Source organism: Pristis pectinata, chromosome 9 (assembly GCF_009764475.1).
Source record: "Pristis pectinata isolate sPriPec2 chromosome 9, sPriPec2.1.pri, whole genome shotgun sequence".
Taxonomy (NCBI): Eukaryota; Metazoa; Chordata; class Chondrichthyes; order Rhinopristiformes; family Pristidae; genus Pristis; species Pristis pectinata.
In genome coordinates, this window is record NC_067413.1 from 14,120,821 (window position 1) to 14,140,986 (window position 20,166).

The 20,166-nt window shown below is 39.0% G+C and overlaps 1 protein-coding gene across 7 annotated transcripts in view; it reads right to left on the reverse strand.

The window, feature by feature from the left end:
* The window catches only part of LOC127574151 (receptor-type tyrosine-protein phosphatase mu-like), a 746,263-nt gene that overhangs the window by 96,203 nt on the left and 629,894 nt on the right, over nucleotides 1-20,166 (reverse strand). For 4 of the 7 annotated variants that reach the window (XM_052022906.1, XM_052022911.1, XM_052022910.1 and 1 more), the window contains 3 exons: nucleotides 12,841-12,992; nucleotides 12,363-12,440; nucleotides 3,452-3,478 (listed from right to left, as the gene is read on the reverse strand). In XM_052022906.1, coding sequence (XP_051878866.1) covers nucleotides 3,452-3,478; nucleotides 12,363-12,440; nucleotides 12,841-12,992 — 257 coding nt within the window. The remainder of the gene's footprint in view (nucleotides 1-3,451; nucleotides 3,479-12,362; nucleotides 12,441-12,840; nucleotides 12,993-20,166) is intronic. The other 3 variants (XM_052022912.1, XM_052022909.1, XM_052022907.1) reach the window with 1 other exon arrangement.

The window sequence follows — 20,166 nt, forward strand, 5'->3', positions numbered from 1 at the left end:
TTAGACCCACATCCTTTCGTAGATGTTGTGGAGTCTAAATTTAATTAAATGACCTGGAATAAAATTTTAGCTTCACGGTAACAATGAAGCTGTTGGATTTTGTAACAATACAGCTATCCTTTACAAATGAAAATTGTCCTTAATCACTCAGGCCTTGGTGTGAATACAGACCCACAACAATATCTTGGACTCTTAATTGACTTCTAAGTGGCTTACCACCATCTTCCCAGCGCTATTAAGAATGGGTGATAAGTGTGGCCATTCTCAGTGATTTCCATACCCCAGGAAGGAATTAAAAGTAAATGTTCATTCTGTAACATGTTAGGGATAGAAGAGTGTTATCAAAATACCGAGAGCAAGGGAAGCAATTCAGTGTTTCTTAAAATAGGGATTGGTAGTGGAGGAGATTGGGAATGGAGTAAAGAAGTGGAGCATATGGATCGTGCATACACTCAGTGTGGGATAGCTGTCAATGCACTGAACGGCTCCTGTTTTCCCACTTTCTTTTAATCTTAGCTATGGATCAGCTGAAGTGCTGAGACCACACTCAGAGCTCATTGTTTTCCATTGTAAAAGCACAGTTGAGGTGAACTCTGATACTTCTTACAGCTGGAGAAACTGCCTGTTTGTATATTTAACTTACACTTCATGCACAAAACTACTGCAAATGCTGGAAATCTGAAAAAAAATAACATTCTGGAAATACTCAGCATGTCAGGCAGCATCTGTGGAGAGAGAAGCAACGTTCTTTTCACTCTCGCCTGCATCATAGAAATTTGATGAAGCTACTTGAAAAGGACCAGCAAAAACAAGTCGGCATCATCACGGATGGAAGAGAGACAACTGTAAAACGCACATGACGTGTCCAAATCCAGGCAAATGAGACTAGCTGAGATAGACATTTTGGTCGGCATGGATGAGTTGGACCGAAGGTCCTGTTTCTGTGTGACTTCATGACTCTATGTCTCTCAAAAATTGTTCTCTAAATAAAAACTGTGCTTGAGTCAGCTTTGATTTGTTTAAAGGGAACATATATTTCATTTTTTGCATGCTCAAAAATTTGTACTGCATGACTTTCTGGGGCATCTATAACATACGACAGCTTTAAAATACTACAATCGCTGTAAAATCTCTGTAAAATGTATCTCCTCCTTAAGGCCATGCTATTCATTAAACAGGGTACATTTCTTGGACAAGGTGACCACCTATGGTCAGAAATATTTAATGTTCATCACAAAGGCATAAGAAAAGACATGGAAATGATATGTTCCTGAATTAAAATGAAATCCAGGTCTAGAAATTATTAATTCTTTTAATTTAAAGGGATCTAGAAGCAAATAAAAATAAATCAACATTTCTCTCCAGCTGAACGAAATACACTCAAGGAACGTAGTTGTAATCTTTAGGCAAGGCCAATTTATTTCCAATTGCAAAAGAAAAAACAATCAATCTTGCAATTGCAACAGATTCTAACACATTTCTTAAGGCCAGTTTGTAAATAGGTTTTAATTTCCAGCCTTGATTTCATTAAAAAAAGTATTACAGCAAGCCATAATAGTGCACATCAGGAATGAGGATGAGATGTTCAATGCTACTCCAAGTTTAGCTTAAAAAAAAAGTTTACAATGAAAAGGCCAGGCACAAAAATTATTCAATAGAATATAAAATGGCAAATGCAAGAGGTAATCCATCTTGGGAAGGGTAAGGTGTGTGGTGGAGGTAGGAGGTGAAAGGATCGGTGGAGGAAAGTGGGGGAAAGGGCAGAGAGGGTTAATGTCTTGAATAATTGCTTTGCATGCCACATAATCAATGGCTTTATGGATTGTCACACAGGGCATGAAATGCTATATGTCAACTGCCATGCAAGTCAACACACAACAGAACTGGCCAGAATTGGGTGAGCTACGCAATGTGCCTGTGGTACAGGGCAAACAAGAAACTTACCATTTATTGGCACTTTTTTTAATATAGATATATAACAGGTTAATGTGGAGAAGGAGAAAAGGAGAAAAGGAAACAGGGCATAAGCAACAGTATTGTGAACATTGTAAAATATATGTAAAAATTAATTTTATATCATTTTGTTTTTAAAATTGTACAGTTCTTAACTAGTTCAGTAAACTAATCACATAATAGATTATATTACAGTTGGTTTGATTTTTCAATTTGCTGCTTTTTAAATTGAACACGTCACTGGGGTGCTTTACACTACAATAGTTATGCCCGGATAAGTCAACTTGATTGAAGGACAGAAGAGTGTCCAAATAGTTAGCTGGCAGGAATATCCTTTAACCTGATATGATTTGGATCTCGGTACAAATCGATGGGAACTGTTATGGGACTAGTGACACGGGGGACATTGCATTACAATTCCAATAGCAAGTCATGCTCAATTCTCTTAAACCAACCATGCTCAGATTCAATACTTCCACCTTTGACCAAATAAACTGAGAAAAAAGAACAGCTGTTTAAAATAAGAGAAATAAGATCTCTGTTTCCAAGGGAATGTTGCTTATTTTAAATTTAATCTGAATTATCGGTTCAAGATAACGTCAATTGTAAGGTGACAATTGCGTGCATTTGCTTCTCGGGTTTTCTGCCCCTAAATTCCCCTTTCTCTCTGGAAGAGTGGGCTCCTGTTGGAATGTGATCCCATGGGTGCCAACAACTTTCTGGTAGTTAAACAAGCTGTCATTCTTCATGTGTGAGTGTTGGCGAGCATCACAGCTGAACCGAGCTTATCCTCACAGGACATCCGTGGAATCATAGCATGGTTACGCCAGAGAAGGAGACTAATCAGCCCATCAAGTCCGTTCAGGCTCCTGGTCGAGCAATCCCATCAGTCCCATTCTCCAGCTCTTTCCCCATGATTTGCTCATTGTCTGCAAATTATTCTCTCTCATATGCCTACTCAATTCCCTTTAGAAAAGCCTTAAATGCAGGTGCACACATGTGCACTTTTTCAGCAGGTGAATGGATGGGACAAACAAGGAGGGGTTTGGACAGAAGGCAGTGGTCAGGAGCAGGAACCCCGGCTGATTTTTCTCCTCCTGGACCCATTTGTCGCACCCTTTCCTTTCACCCTATCCAAGACCAGCTAACTCAGCACAGACCCGGTACCAAACTTGGGAACTTCCTGGGCTATTTGATTGATAATGAACATCTCGTGTGAGAAGTGAGTGAAATTAATTTCTCTTATGCCATGTAACAAATGAGACACAACGTACTGAACCAATTTATTTCATCTTACAAATGCACAAAAACTCCGGATGCTGAAAATCTGAAATCAAAACAGAAAATACTGGGAATAGTTCAGATCATTGGCCTGAAATGTTATCTTTCTCCAGCAGATTCTGCCTGACTTGCTGAGTATTTCCAGCATTTTATGTTTTTGATTTATTTCATCTGCTTGACTTGCGGTAAACTGGGAAAAAGTAAGAAAGGTCCTCACCTAATATTGCTGTTGGCACGAAAGGATCTGCTGACCAGGCATTAAGTAGAACCAAGACACAAGGTGGTACCAAACCAGAGAAAAAACTAAAGTTAGTTTCCATCTTAATTTTCTGCATAGCATTTATATCTTAAATATTTATTAGAACACTATTAATGAATTAAAAACTGGTGACAAAGTAGTTAACTTTACATGATCGGATTTGTATACATCAACCTAAAATATCTGAAGTAATGGATACCTAAGAGTGATTTCATGGATTAATTGAAAGGCTTGGAAGTTGTAAATGCAGAATCTTTAATCTTTGAATTAATAAACCAGGCAGGAGTCTATCCTCCATCTGTAGTTTATATGGGCAGCAGTGGTTTATTGGGCATGATTACAATGCAGTAATCTAATCAAGCACAAACACTGATCTGAATATGATGGTGTGTGTGAAGTTCAATTTAAGATGTTGAATCAGAGAGTTGCAGTTTTTATAAATTTAGCTATTTTGAAGTGAAGGACAAGGAGAAAATACATAGAGGCTAATAAGTTAAATGTGAAGAATTGAATATAGAATTGAATTGGCTCATGGACATTTTCTATGTCCATTTAAAACATGCACTTAAAAGCTAGACAATACTGTTGGCAAAATTAGTAAGCAGATGTTATTTTGATGGAGGAAATACTTCATCAAATTAACACCACTATTAAAATATTAGAGACAGAGATATATGAATTCCTCGAGTTTATTGATTAATGAACCCAACAGTTAATTTGCATCCAATAGAAAATAATAACTAATAGTCTGCTCTGTGTCTCCATGTTTGATGTCTTTCACAAAAATATGATTGAAAGATCTAATGTTATCACTTTGCATTTGTTATCTTCAATTATCTTCAATTTATCATTTGGAAATTTTGCTTTCAAATAAATATGCTGTTGCCAACACAACAGCAGTTGCTATATTGGTTGGAACTTCAGGAAGCTCTGAGGATATACTCAATATTTTTGCTGAGAAATTCATTCCTAATTGGTGGTACAAAATGTGCCATATACCGATGCCAGTGCATTGTATTCTGCCTCCGAAGTATATTCCAAAGTTTTCGATAGAATAAGAACATAAGAAATAGGAGCAGGATTAGGCCATCTGGCCTGTCGAGCCTGCTCCGCCATTCAACAAGATCACGGCTGATCTGGCCATGGACTCAGCTCCACCCACCTGCCTTTTCCACATGATCCTTAATTCCCCTACTATGCAAATTGTAGAATGTGTTTCGGAGGCATACTCAACTTGCCAAAGTTGCTATATGGTGTGTTTAATACTTCTGACTCGAGATGAATTTCTAGGCAAAGCCCTTTATTTCTCTTCTTCTTGTATAGTTATGGACTGTCTAGCAGCTCTAACTGTTATGCTCCAATTTCATCAGCATCCTTGCCTTAACTGTGTGATAACAGTAAAAGAGCTTATCATTTAGTTTCCTTCAGTCCCCTCTAATTTTCTCCCCTCTTCTTTACTGACTCTTCATGGCGTGCAGTTCCACGAGCATCAGTAGTACTTTGGTTCCTCATCGAAGTGATTATTGTCCATGTTTATGCCAAGGAGATGAATGTCAGCAGGCTACTTTACCAAAAGGATCAAGCGTGAAGTATGACATCCACAATTGTGCATTTACTAGGAGGGAGGATTGAATAGCAATCAGGAGCAGGAGCCCAGGATGTTCTTTCACCCTCCCTAACCCACAGCACCTCTAACACCAACCCAACTAATGATAGATGGAATGACACAGTTCAAATGACAAACCGAACTTCACAAACGATTGTTTATGAAACTCTGATATGAAATTAAATAAATACAATCCACGTGATAGAACTGCAATATGAGCCCACCTTAATGAATCTATGAATCCGGTGAGGTATTGGAACTTTTCAATGATAATGCATGAAATTCCTCAGCCTTCCATGTATTTAAACTTACATCTTGACAGCCCTTTACATTATAAATTTATGTGTTCACAGTTATATAGAATTTGAAGTTAAAACCTTCACTTATAAAGCAAAGCCTTGCCAAGGTGCTTCCCAAAAGGGTTATCTAATAAAACAAGGAGATACATCAGGAGATCTTATGGCAGGTGACCAAAGTGTCTTAAAGGGATAAATAAAATCAGAGGGGCTTTGGGAGTCAGTTCCAGAGTCCCAGTCTAACAATCTAATCACTCTAACATTGAACATGTCTCCCAACGTTACAGTGGGGAGTTAGACGGGGGCACATCAGCCATGAGCATATTGAATGGGAGGGCAGGCTTGAGGGGCAAAGTGCCCTTTTTTCTGCCCCTACATTCTTACATTCTTATATTCAGGGATGATCAAGAGGCCAGACTTTGAGAAGAGTAGATACTTCAGAGACAACTTGAACCAGAGAGGGACTTGAAAACAAGGATGAGAATTTTAAGATGCAGCTTATCAGGAAATCCTGTAAGACAGGGCGTTCCCAAGGCTGACTGTTCCAGACATTTGAAGGTTGCTTCAATGCACCACCAGTATATTTGATAAGTTTAGTTGTCGAATGAGTTTCATTTCACCTCTGCTGCCCTTGGTTGGCATGTGTAATCAGCCTTGGTGATGTACTATCACATTTGTCTTCTTGATTGCATTTACAGCTCCCTATCCTTCTTCAAACTGATGATTTTCTTAAAACTTCAGGAAAATAGGCATTTACACTGCATGATTCTATAATAGGCTTCACATAAATGTCTACAAAGACATAAAAATAATGCTTAGTTGGTAACATAGGGCATAATGAGCGTTTAGTGATGACTTTGATGGTCATTGGTTCTACAGAACTGTGGTGCCCTTTCACTATATCATAAGTCATTAAGTAGTGTAAAGGTTGAATTATCTGACCCAGATGAAGAATGGAATTGTGGTCTGTTGCATATTAAATGGGCAGCATATTAGCTGGTACTAGAAACATTCTTGGTCCTGACTGGCAGAGAGTCAAATATGTGTTAAAATTGAAGAGTATGGTGAGTTCAATGGCCTCTAACTGTGCTGTGATAACTGCAACCTTCCTCACGAAACTCAGCTTCCTTAAGTATTGCTATCATTATCGGTAGCCATGTCCAACGGAGAACATATACTGTAGAGTGGAGTGCTGGCGATTTGCAACACGCCACTCATTCCTACTGATTGAACAAGATATCCAGTCTTGTAAGAATCCACTTCTCTATGAAGCACTGGAGAAACCACATCCTTGTCTTCCCCGCTATGTCTTGGTGATTAACTGCAGCTCAGTATTATATAGAAGGCAAGAACAATAGCAGGTTTGCAAGTGAACCATAAAAATGGCAAGATCAATGCTACTCTTGTTTTCTTTCTCTGCTGGTGCAGCCCAGCCATAGCCAAAAAAACCTAGAACACGGGGTAAAAAACATTGACTCAAGTTGCCTTTAAATGAGTATGCTTTTCTCCCTGAAGCCTCTCCCTTAAGGATGGCCCATGTGTATGAGAGCATGGATGTCAGTGACACAGCACTTCAGTAAATGGTATGGCTCTGCCTTAGGATACATAATGTGACTTGTTACCTCCAACATCACTTGAATTGAGTGCAAAAGCACATCAGCAATAGTCCTGACTACCATATGTATTGTCTGTGTCAAGGACAGGCGTAGGCAGCAAGTACTATGCCTCTAATCGCGTGACGGCTGCCTCCAACAACGCAGTCCTGGAATAATTTACACTAACATCAATTTCTGCAGTTATATATCTAACACTAAAGCTGAATTATAAAGTAATATTCAGAGCCAGGATGGCTGTGAGCTCTGCTGAAGGCTCTCACATATGGAACCCTTCCTGACTTGCTGTGTCTTTGCGTTTCAGAGTTTATTTTTTATTGCCCACCGCATTCCTCATTCCCACCCACCCCACCTTTGTTTCTGTTTTACATGATTGGCCGGTTTGGTACTGAGCTGTACTCAGAAACTTTGACGAAGGATTAAGTTCCATATAGGTTAAGTTCCTGGAAAAGTATCCAGAGTACTGGACGATTGGCCAAAGACATGTTGGGATCTTATCATACAATCTACTGAATTTAAATTGTTAATTAAATAATCTGGAATAAAGAAAGTACCAGTAATGATGATGATGAAACTCTCAGAATAATCATAAAAACCTACTCAGTCACTCAGTCCCAGGGCAACTGTGGATGGGTAATAAATGTGGCCTTGCCAGCCATGTTCATATGCAATGAAAAAAATAAGCAAAAATTACGACTGTTCAAAGACAGTAAATGGTAAAAGGATAAATGAGAAAGCGGTCACCTAGCAGCACCATGCTTGGGTTGTAAAGGACCATTGCATGCAAGAAGAAAAATTCCGATGAGATGCAACGACTTGTACTGGAGAGGACAGAAGGAACCAGTTTTGGTTCATGATGCAATGTGATATGAAGCCAAGATGTCAACTGGAGATCCGTAATTAAAAGTCACAATGTGGGGGAGGAGGGGGTAGAATGCAATGTTTTGGAAAGAATTAAGAACAATAAGCAAAAAAAAATAGAATTTGTTGCATTTCAAATCAAGAAAGAACATATTGATGTATTAATATAGTGTTTTCCAACTTATTACAGTATTGACAATAAGGCATGTTGTAAAAATCCACAGGGCACTTAGTCTACTGATATACAACCTACATTATAAAGGATTAACAGATCAGGATGTGACAATCCCTGTGCTGCTGGGGCTAGGAAGGATGAAGTGACTTGCTTCCTGTGCAGTGTTTATGAGTGCAGATGTAGAAGTTGACACTCTGAAATTAATTTCTTATTGCTATGAGAGCAGGAGATGTGCTGGCAATAATGCCACACATATCTATACTGGCTCCAAATGGAATAAAACATTCCAAGGTACTTCACAGAGGCACAATCATAGAAATATTGACACAAAGTGTAAGAAATCGGGATTACCATAGAACCGAAGAACCATAGAACAATACAGCACAATACAGGCCCTTCGGCCCACCATGTTGTGCCGCCCTTCAAACCACACCTAAGACTATCTAACGCCTTCCTCCCACATATCCCTCGAACTTAAATTCTTCCATATGCTTACTTATTACTAAAGGCTGCACTTGATAGCATGCTTTAGATGACTGTAATTCAGCCGTCAGTCAAGTCTGGGTGGCACAGTGGTGCAGCTCGTAGTGCTGCTGCCTCACAGCAGAGGGCGGGGTTCAATCCTGATCTTGGGGGCTGTCTGCGTGGAGTTTGCATGTTCTTCCTGTGGCCACGTGGGTATCCTCCGGGTACTCCAGTTTCCTCCCACATCCCAAAGACATGCAATTGGTAGGCTAATTGGCCACTACAAATTGCCCCTAGTGTGTAGGTGAGTGGTAGAATCTGGGGGGAAGTGATGTGGGGAAAATTAAGACGGGATTAATGATTAATGTAGGATTAGTGTAAACAGGTGATTGATGGTCGCCATGGACTCGATGGGCTGAAGGGCCTGTTTCCATGCTGTATGTCTCCAATACTAGCAGCAACCAGAAATGTCTGGTGTGGATTTTATGGGCATAATTTATATGTAAATATCCTGTACTCATTGCATGTTTCTGGAATCTTTACTGGGAGAAGTCACTGCAGTTTGTTTCAACTGCTCTTCGCATGGACTGCTTACTGAGTTGACTGCTGCATATTACACTGCTTTGAGCTACCTGGCACACCCACCTCCAAATCATCGGCTGACAGAGGGCTGGCCCTAAATCGTCTGATTAGGAAATGTGACTTAAAGCATAGTACGTGAAAAGAGGGCCAAGATCCAAAGGAGGAGAAAGCAGTGAAAATGACACTCCTCAAAAATTATATCCAGGCCCAAGGTTTTAATTGTATGTCCTAATATCCCTTGTTTTTATGTTAATTTTTGTTTATTCTGTGTCTGTAATGTGCCATAGAATGCTGTCACCTATTAAGCATGCTGTAAAAATAAAGTATCTTTTAATCTATCCTGGCACAAATCCAGAATTTACAAGTAGGAAATCATGTGGATAAAAACATACAAGCCTTTGTTCTGGGTCACTCGACTGTAGGTCTCCTTGGGTTCAAAGTGGCCCATTCTAATTATACTTAAACCCTAGTGACAAATTATGTGGATGTACTCCCACTGTGTTCCTAGCAGACGAGGTCTAATGCATAGTGGGCATCTGGTACTAAAATTAACCTCAGTGACAATGGGAGAGTAAAGACAAAAGTTATCATGCAGGGTTGCTGTTGCCTTACCCTACTGTCTTCTCTCCTACAAGTTCACTGAAGACAACAGGATTGGGTTTGCTGTGTTGCCCCTATTCTTCCAATTTCTTGCCAATATTCTGGATTTAAATCTGCAATGAATGTGGTATGGTAGCATGGTGGCTAACACAAACACCTAAATTGGTAATCCAGAGCCAAGAGTTCAAATCCCACCACATCAGTTAGGGGGTTTTAAATGGAGATAATTAAATTAATTTTGGAACTAGAAAGTGAGGATCAATAATGGTGACCATGAAAACTACTGGATTTACAGAAAAACCCAACTGGTTCACTAAATGTACTTCAGGAGAGGAAATCTGCCAACTTTACCCAATGTAGCCCATGTGTGATTCCAGACAGCTAAATGCATGATTCTGAATTCTTCTCTGAAATGGCTTAACAAGCCACACCATTCAAGCGTAATTAGGAACGGCCAAAGCAAACTGACCCTTGCCAGCGAGTGGTCACATCCTTGAATGAATATGTAAAAAGGGTATCAAAAAGCTAACTAATGTCTAGGGATCTGTATCCACAGTATTAAATGTAAGATGTTGTTTTCACCAAAGGATGGGAAAATAGGAGCGGGGAATAATTTTAAGGAACAGTTTGGAAATTGTAGTTTGCTGCTACCCTTGTTATAGTAAATATATGGAAAATCTGGCCCTGGGAGAGCCTTTACTACTTGTTCATTGATAGTTATGCCTCACCGTTACTGTACCTGGATGCATGTGATTATAGATGAAAACAGCATCATTATTTTGAAGGCACTTATCCTAATGGACAGATTGTCAGCATGGAACAAAACACAGCTTAAAGAGCATTATTCTAAACAGGATGATGTTGCACACTGTATTATGCACAAGGAGGAAGAAATACGAAGAACTGGAGGGTTTGAATTGTGCATGCGGTGAAATCAAAACAAGTCTTTGTGCCGCTTGTAAAATCAAAACAGGCTTGTATCCAGGAGACAAGCTTTTGTTGCTAATGGGAGCATCAAGGGGAAGTAGGTGGTCAGTAACATCAGCTCATAAAATATGTCAACATCTTCTGGAATTACTCTCTACAACTTAAGGCCATCAGTCAGAAATATAAATATTTCTATATATTTTCTTTTAACTAATATTTCCATTGGCACTTCCAGTAAAATTCATTTGAATTCCCTCAAAAAAGGGAATTATTCTCAGGAATAAATTAATTCTTTCTTATCCATTGGAAAATAACTGGATGTCCTGAAATTTGCAATTGACAAAGGACTAGAGTTCATTGGGAAGATCTTGACTTTGAGAAAAATGAGTGATTGCAACAATGCAAAAATCAGGAGAGATGTTGGATTGCTGATGAATTGTTGTACCCATCTCAGAAAAAGTCCATCTCCACACCAAGAAACTTCTGTCTGCATTTTCTAATCCCAGTAACTTCCTTTGGTTCCCTCGATGGCTTGAGCCCATCCAACCAACACAATAGGTCCCTGTTTCATTCCCTCTGAGCTCATCTCAGCCGGTGAGGCGATTAGTGCATGATACTTCACCCCAGAGTCCAGTGGGGAGGGGGAAGACATAAAATCAGCCAACGTCCTGCTCCTGACTTCTATCAGTTTCCCTGCTGGAACGTGTGGACAGCAGGTGAGGATAGGATTTAGCTCACCTGTGAGGATCTCAAGTGATTGTATCAGAAGGCTAATCAATCAATGCTCACACAACAAAGAACACTGAACACATTCACACGTGAACAATGGTCACTTGATTGAAGCACCATAAAACTGTGCCTTGGAGGAGAGAAAGCTTAAGTGGAGTTTTAAAAATAACAACACAGTCTCTTATCATTTTAGCTGTTGGATGCTAAGTGCCCCATTTTCAGCAACATTAAAGCAACCTGAAACTATATGGACCTGGGCTACACCTTATATTTATACCACTCATTAAAGACTGGGAAGAGGAGAAAAACCTTCTCTCAAAAGGATAAGGATCTTTAACCCAGGAAGTTGTGGAAGCTGCCTTCAAGAACAAGATAGATTCTTAAACTGCATGGGTAGGTATGTGGCATCGATGCCTAATCAGATCAGCCATGACTGTGCATGGCAAATCAGGCTCGAGAGGGTGTATGACCTTCTCCTGCCTTTACTTCTTATATTTATCTGGGAACTTTAGAGGTTTTTGTTTTGCAACTGTACCTGCAAAATCAATAAATGATAAATTCGTTTTAAAAGATGTTCAAAAGTGAAGTACAAATGGAATACATTAGGCACAGCAGCAAGATGCGATTGATTTTTCCAACCATTACGCCATCAGCATTGGTAATATGGTTGCTTGTGGGCGATCTAGTCAGTTATTGTTTGATTTATGGATTATACCTCACCATGGGCAGTGACAATTTCCACAGAAACCCACAAGTGGACCAAAACTTGGCTGCTAGGTTGCGGGAGAGATTTGAGCGACTCTTGACTTGTTCTAGCCCCCCCTTCACTGGGAACATCTGACTTGTCTACTGGATGTACTTGCTAATTATTGCAAGAGAAATAATTCTTGAAACTCCAACGGAATAGAAATATGAAGTCCTACAAAGCTCTGACTGAAAAGTTAAAAATCACACTGACATAAACAAGGACATTTTACAAATGTGCACACATTATAACAGCAAGCAACTCAGCTACCTGGATAGTAGGAATTCTGCATTCCTGGGCTCTTCAGTGTATTTGTCTTCACAGTAAATGAAGATGGTGAGGACATGGCTGAAGGAAAATGCGAAAGAGTTGTTCAGTGATTTACAAAAATTGGGAGCAACCTCATCGAAAGATGCAAAAAGTGCCAATCAACCACCATATATTTAAATAACCTTACATCAATCCCATTTTTTAATTCCCCCTGCATTCTCATCAACTCCCTCTGATTGGTACCGCTCACCTGCACACCAGGGGAAATCTACAGTGACCAATTAGCCAATCAATCAGCATGTCTTTGGGATATGGGAGGAAACTGGAACACCCAGAGGAAACCCACATGGTCACAACTTCACACAGACAGCACAGGAAATCAGGATTGAACCTGGGTCTCTGGCGCTGTGACACAGCAGCTCCACCAGAGCACCACAGTGCCTTGCTAATTAGGCAATGGAATATCTTCTTAACTCACCTCTTCCATTCACATTATGTGTATCCATGAAGGAGAAAGCCTCGTCACAGTTAGTTCCTTGCTCAGTAAAACTCTTGTCCATTGAATTTACCATCACCGTCATCTCTTGCCGGGTACTGCTCAGGGTATCCTTTCGCTTCTTCGCTAGTTTTCTTGAAATATTAAGAGGGCATAACAAAGAACATTAATTTTTCATGAAACATGGAAAAATAATTTGTCTTGTAAATTGAAGGTATCTGAATTACCAATCTATGGTGTAAATTCCCAGAGAGACTTTTTACATTTGCTCAATGCCGAAAATAACTGTGATCTTACTGAATTTGGGACTCTTAAAAAAAAAACCTCTGTACTTATCATGAATGCCTTGAAAAAACAGGAAATGATCCTTTTAATTCTGGACACCCAAGATGCATGGTCAACAAAATAAAATAACATTAAATGGAGGTAAAAACTACTGTAAGGCGTGTGAATAATACAAATGTGCATTCACTTATGTTCATTTATGTTACAAACTGCTTCAACAAGCTCATAATAACTCCAATTACTTTGGACAAGGTAAACATTGAGGATTACTGAATATCAAGCCCATATTACATCCAAACATTTGATATGAGCAATTAGGAAATTGATCCTTGGATCCAAAATGACTATTAGGAAGGATGTCAAGAACTTGGTAAATTGGTTTATTATTGTCACATATAACTTTGTTTCACATGCCATCCATACAAATTATTTCATCACATCAGTACATTGAGATTGGGAATTGCAATAACCAAATACAGAATAGTGTTCAGTTATAGAGAAAGTGCAGTGCAGGCAGACAATAAGGTGCAAGGCCACGACGAGGTAGATTGTGAGGTCAAGAGTCCATCTTATCTTACAAGGGGACCATTCAATAGTCTTAAGATAACTTAAAGATCTAGTTACGAGAAGGGTAGTTGTGATGTGGAGAGATGATGGCATTCTATTTTGACCAGGGATTTCACATCGGTGTTGAAGATCATGCATGGTTTTGATGAAGTATGAAGAGAAAATGTTTTCACTGGAAGGAAGGTCAGTAATCACAAGACACAAGTCTAAATTGAGATCAAGGAAACTTCTCCATAAAGAATTTGATTGTACTGTGGACAACCTGTCAATTTCCACAGACAGTGGAAAGCCAGCTGTATTGACTGCAGTTCTACTCAGCCACATGTGTCTACATGTGTGCAGTCCTGTTTCTTAGCAAATGTTTTTCATCAAGGTCAACATGGTGTTCCATAGGCATCTTTTGGACACATGGAAAATGGTCATTTTACTGCCTGGAAAATTGACACACTGATGATTGATTTCTACCCCAATCCTCTCCAGTTTGGCCTACATTAACTAAGAGGCCACAAAGTGGTTAGATTACTTGATTAGCAAATCTAAAATCTTTGCCAATAAATGGAGACTAAGTACAAATCCCAGCCTGGGAATTTAATTTCAGTTAATTGAATAAATCTATCATTTTATTTACAGAGTAGTTAAAAAATCATTAATTCTGATGGCATAACCATTGGATTGTCATTAAAACGCATCTGGTTCACTAATGGCCTTTGGGAAGGAAAGTCTGTTGACCAAGTACAAAAGTATAAGAGTTGCAACTGTTGCATGTTACAACTGTACAAGATGTTGGTGAAACCACACTTGGAGTATTGTGTGCAGGTCTGGTCACCTAGCTACAGGTAGGATATCATTAAGCTGGAAACAGTGCAAAAAAGATTGCAGCAAGTATGGTACGAGGCCTGGGGGACTTGAGTTATAAAGAAAGACTGGACAGGCTGGGGCTTTTTTCCCTGGAGCAGAGGAGGCAGAGGGGTGACCTTATGGAGCTATATAAAATATTGAGGGGCATAGATAGGTGAATGGTCTTTTTCCCAGGGTAGGAGAGTCTAAAATTAGAGGGCATTGATTTAAGATGAGAGGGGAAAGATTTAAAGGGAACCTGAGGGGCAACTGTTTTCTGGACAGAGGGTGGTGGGTATGTGGAACGAGCTGGCAGAAGAAATGGTAAAGTCAGGTACAATTACAATGTTTAAAAGACATTTGGACAGGCACATGGGTAGGAAAGATGTAGAGGGATATTGGGCAAACACAGGCAAATGGGAATAGCACAGGTAGGCAACTTGGTCAGCATGGATGAGTTGGGTCAAAGGGCCTAATTTCATGCTGTATAACTCTATCACTCTTATCCAGGCTGACCGATATGTCAGAGGCACCCAATGCCGTGAAGCTATACTGCCCTCAAAAATGGCACCAGCAGGCCCTCCAAGATAGAGAACTCCAAAGGTTCACCACAGTCTGAGTGAAGAAACCTTTCCCTATCTCACTCATAGACAGCCTTATTCTCAAACTATGCCCCTTGGTCCTACCTCCTTAGTTGAGGAAATGATCCTTCCTGTATCTACCCCCTCAAACTCTTTCAGAATTTTGTATGCTTCATTAAGATGACCTCTAATTCTTTTAAACTCTAAAGAATACAGTCACAGTCTACCCAATCTCTTGTTATTTGGCAAATATATCATCCTACTTTCACTAATCATTCACTAAACTAGTTTAGTGAATCTTCATTACACTCCCTCTAATACAGCCTTTCTTCTTTCTTTTTCAATCTTTTTATTAATTTTCAAATTAATACGGATTAATACATATAACATCGGTAATTATACCTGTAATACAAAGAGATCGGGAGGACAATCATGACATATATAGTCATAAAGAATAAAAAATATATTCTAGGCCCCACGGTTTCTTAGTAAACGAATATATTACAAAAAAAAATCAAAAAGAAAAAGAAAAAGATTTATTACATAAAAAAACCCAAATCAAAAAATATTATAAATAATAAAATGAAACAAACTAAAAAAAAATTTCAAAAGAAAAGAAAAACTGGACTGATATTTCTCGATGAACAAAGAGCATTATTATGTCGTCAACTCTGCTCGTCTATGTTCAAAGATTATCGAAAAGGGATCTATATCATATGAAAATATTGAATGAATGGACTCCAAACTTCCTCAAATTTAAGCGGAGAATCAACAGTGCTACTCCTAGTTTTTTCTAAGTTTAAACATGATATAGTTTGAGAAAACCATTGAAAAGTAGTGGGAGGTATCAGCTTTCCTTCTGTCGGGAGACCAAATCTGGACCTAATGCACCAGGTGTGGTCTCACCAAGGCCCTTTAAAATTACAATAACGCTTCATTTCTCCTGTAATTAAAACCACTGGTAATAAAATCTACGATTCTATTTGCCCTCCCAATAGCTTCCAGCGTCTACACATTGGCCTTCAGTGACTTACATACAAGCACACGTATTATTATTTTTTTTATTATTATTGGTTTATTATTGTCACGTGTACCAAGATACAGTGAAAAGCTTTTGTTTGTGTGTCATCCAGACAGATCATGCCATACATAAGTACATTGAGGTATTAAAAAGAAAAATAGAATTCATAACTTTTCCTTAGAACATCAGCACTACCCAATCTTTCACCACTTTACGAATGTTCTTCTGTTATGTGTACCAAAATGGATGACCTGACACGTTTCCACATTATTTTCCATCTTTCATGTTCTCGTCCAATCATTCGTCCTGTCCATATCCCTTTGAAACCTCTTCATAACCTCCTCCATTCTCACTTCATATCATCAGTAAACTTGGATATATGTCATGTGGTTTTCTGAGCCAATTTGTTGATATGGATTATGAATAGCTACGGGCCAAGCTGTGTGTGGCAACCCACTACTCACAGTCTGCCAACCTGAGAAGGAACCGAGTTTTGAACAAATGGTGAAATGTTTTACCTCACGAGCAACGATGATAGTGCCAAAATCAGATGGGCTTCAGCTGTTGAAGGAAGAGGGCACATCGCCCCTTTAATAGAGAAACTCATGAAGTATAACAATTACAGCCTTGCCAAAAGTCACTCACATCTTGAGAATAAGCTAAAAAGAACAAGGTGCACTCTTAAAGCATTGTCAAAATAATCAGTTTTAATGATCTACAAATTAATTCCAATGTTAGAAAACATTTTGCTGCATTTTTTGCAAAGCTTTAGTAGCCAACTTGCCTGCACCAAATATTATCTGGACCGATTTCCTTTTGTAGAATATTCAATGAAGGATTTTGTATAAACTTCTATATTAAAAAAGATTTACAGCATTTTTTTCTTCCAGTCTATTTGTAAACCCAAAGAATTCTTTCAAACATAAAAGTCAATTTGAATCACTGATCGAACAAAAATGAAAACTTGCTGAATAGTTACCCAAGCCTATAAATTTTTTCCTTGTATTAAATCTCTTCTGCATATTCCATCACAAATTAGTTCCACAGCAACTGAGTGGTTTGGGTTATATTTTTTTTCATATCTCAACAGTAAATGATTTAGAGGGAGCTAGAGCTGAATAATAGCATTTTGTAATCTTCAGGACTCATTTAAAAACCGCAATTCCCAATAGCTGCTTTGCTATAATAGTTTGGACTGACAAGTATAGGTTAAACTTGCTGATATCTTGATTTAAATCAATTCTACTTTTTAAGAGATTGCAACTGAAGTGCTCTTGAATTGTGATTGAAATTTTCCTAGTATAGCAGGCTTTTCAATATTTCCTTGATTGATTTCCTGACCTTTTTATAAAATAAATACCCCCACTCATTCACAATTCATACAGTACAGAAACAAATAGATAAAGATATATGCACACATACATATACGTGGGCAGTGCACAACTCACACACCGTACAAACCCACACTCAAGGTCGTACGCAAGCTGTTATACAAACCCAAATTCACAGACATATCCACGCACCTATTGAAATCCAAACCACGCACAAACCCACATTCAAATATATCCCCATGCACCAACATAATCCCACCAACACACACCTATTTTCTTTCACAAACCTATACTCAAAAATACATCTCCGCTGCTACACAAACCCACGCTCACCCACCTTAAAAGCATACTCAGACACCAACACAAAAGGAAGCAAGCACCCAGACATCAAACCACTCCCATCAACAGCTGCACCCCTACATAGATAGAGATTCATACATATTTCCAGGCATCTCCTCAATCTGAACTAACATACCTATTCAAACCCAAACACTCACATATACCTATAGATCAGTGGCTGTGAAGTACTTCAGGTTGTCCAGAGGTTGTATAAAGCACTTAAATACATGGAATTCTTTTTCTTTCTGGTCATGTTACCACCTTTCTTATCTCAAATGCTCATTGCTCCTTTGATGTTTCCTCACTCATTCCCCTTGCTGTGAAATGATATTATCAGTATCCTAGCCCAGAAACCACTTGCCAGAAACATAACCTGACACCTCTCAGAATTACCAATGGCAAGAGGACTCCCTTCCTGGCCCTCAACAGTACCTTTGGTCTCCTCAACATATGGGATGAACCTCCCATATTTATTTACTATCTAGAAGGACAAGGGCAGCAAGCAGATGGGAACACCAGCACTTCTTGACCCAGTCCCTTTGAGTCATGTGCTATCCTGATTGTGAAATATATTGGCCTTCCTTCATCATTATTGGGCAAATTAATCCCTCAGTCCAATCACCAAAATGTATTTTCTGGTCACCATCACACAGCTGCTTGTGGAACCTTACTGTGTGTGCATTGTCTCTCATGTTCCCTGCAGTATAACAATGACTACACTTCAAAAAATACTTTGTGGAAGTACTTGGTGACACCTTGATGGTAAAGATGCCATATAAATCCAACTCTGTGTTCTGGGTGCTGGGAGTATCTTCACTACACTAGACAGCAGTGACCAAAAAGAAGATGGGCAATTAGTGCCAGTAATTGTCAGCAATTCTCTCATCCGGACTCTCACATTGCTTTTCACTTTCTTGCATGCTACAGTATTAGAGAGGGGTGCAGAGATTTATGAGCATGCAGCCTGGGTTGAAATGTATAATTACATTAAGAGGCTAACTAAGCTGGAGAGGTTTCTCTAGATAAACATTGGGGTGGGAAGGAGGTGTGTGATTTAATTGAGGGGTGTAATATAATCAGAACCTGAATGGTGTGATCTTCTTGGTGGATGGAGACTATTCCATCCCACTCCTTGGTGAGACCGACAAGGCTTCAGGAACCAGGAAGGGAGTCCTTGTAGCTGGTATTTCTAAAAGGGGTCCAGTTATGTCTCTAGGTCAGTAGTCACCTCCAGGATGTTGATAATGTTCTTTTAGAGAGTGAATAGGTTGAGAGCTCAACAAACAGGGGACATGCTTTTAATGATGAAATGATAGAAAGGAGTTCAGGAAAACAGCTTTCACTCAGCAAGTCGTGGGATTCTGGAAATGACTGCCTTCAATGGCGATAGAGGCAGAAACCCTCACCACAGTTAAAAAAGACCTGGATGACTCCTTGAAGTGCATAACCCATAAGACGTTGGACCAAGAACTGGGATTAACCTCGTCCATGTTTAGCCAGCATGCTGCACCATAACTTTCTGTGATTGAATTGAAGTTATCACACAGTTTCCTGCTCTAATTCTATCTTCCTAGATCTCTAAGTCAAGAGATTTCTTCCTTCATTTCTCCCAGGTTATTGCTTTTCAACAACAATGGTGGAGAATGCAAAATCATCATGTCCTGCTTTACCTTGTCCTCTCCTGCTCTTTTCAGAATGTCCAGCACAATGCCTTTTAAATTCCCCAGCTTTCTCAACCAAAAAAGATACACATCTATACAAAACCATGGATGAAATATTCATCCTCAGCTCTACACTTCTGTATGCCTGTACAAATTATGACAATAATGGATGACCTCATAATTAATTCTATAGCACTGAAACACTAAGATATATTTATTCATTTAAACAGAATTTGCATTCATTATGGCACATAATTTCTGTTGGGTAAAGCTGCCATCTAATGTAAAAAACGCAACAGGAAGCTAACAGATTAAGCAATGTATAATTTATGTGTAAGAGAAGTAGCTTTTAATGCTTTAGTTCATACTGCCTTCAATGTATATTACACTACCCATGGTAGCAATAATCATGCTTACCTCTTTAAGTTAATTGTAGAATTAATATTCTGGGCTCAATGAAAAAATGAGAAGTTCTGATGCAATTATTTAATTCCAAATAAAAGCAAACGATTAAGTAAGACATTTTTAAGGTGTCTTGGTGTGTGAGGATTTTATGCAACATAATTTTGAATTTTAGTTTTAACGTAGTAAACTAGTTTCTTATGTCAAACTAATGGCTTGGAAAACATATTTCCTGCTCCTCAGCAGACATGAAGAGAGGTCCCAGCATGCAAGAGTTCTGGACC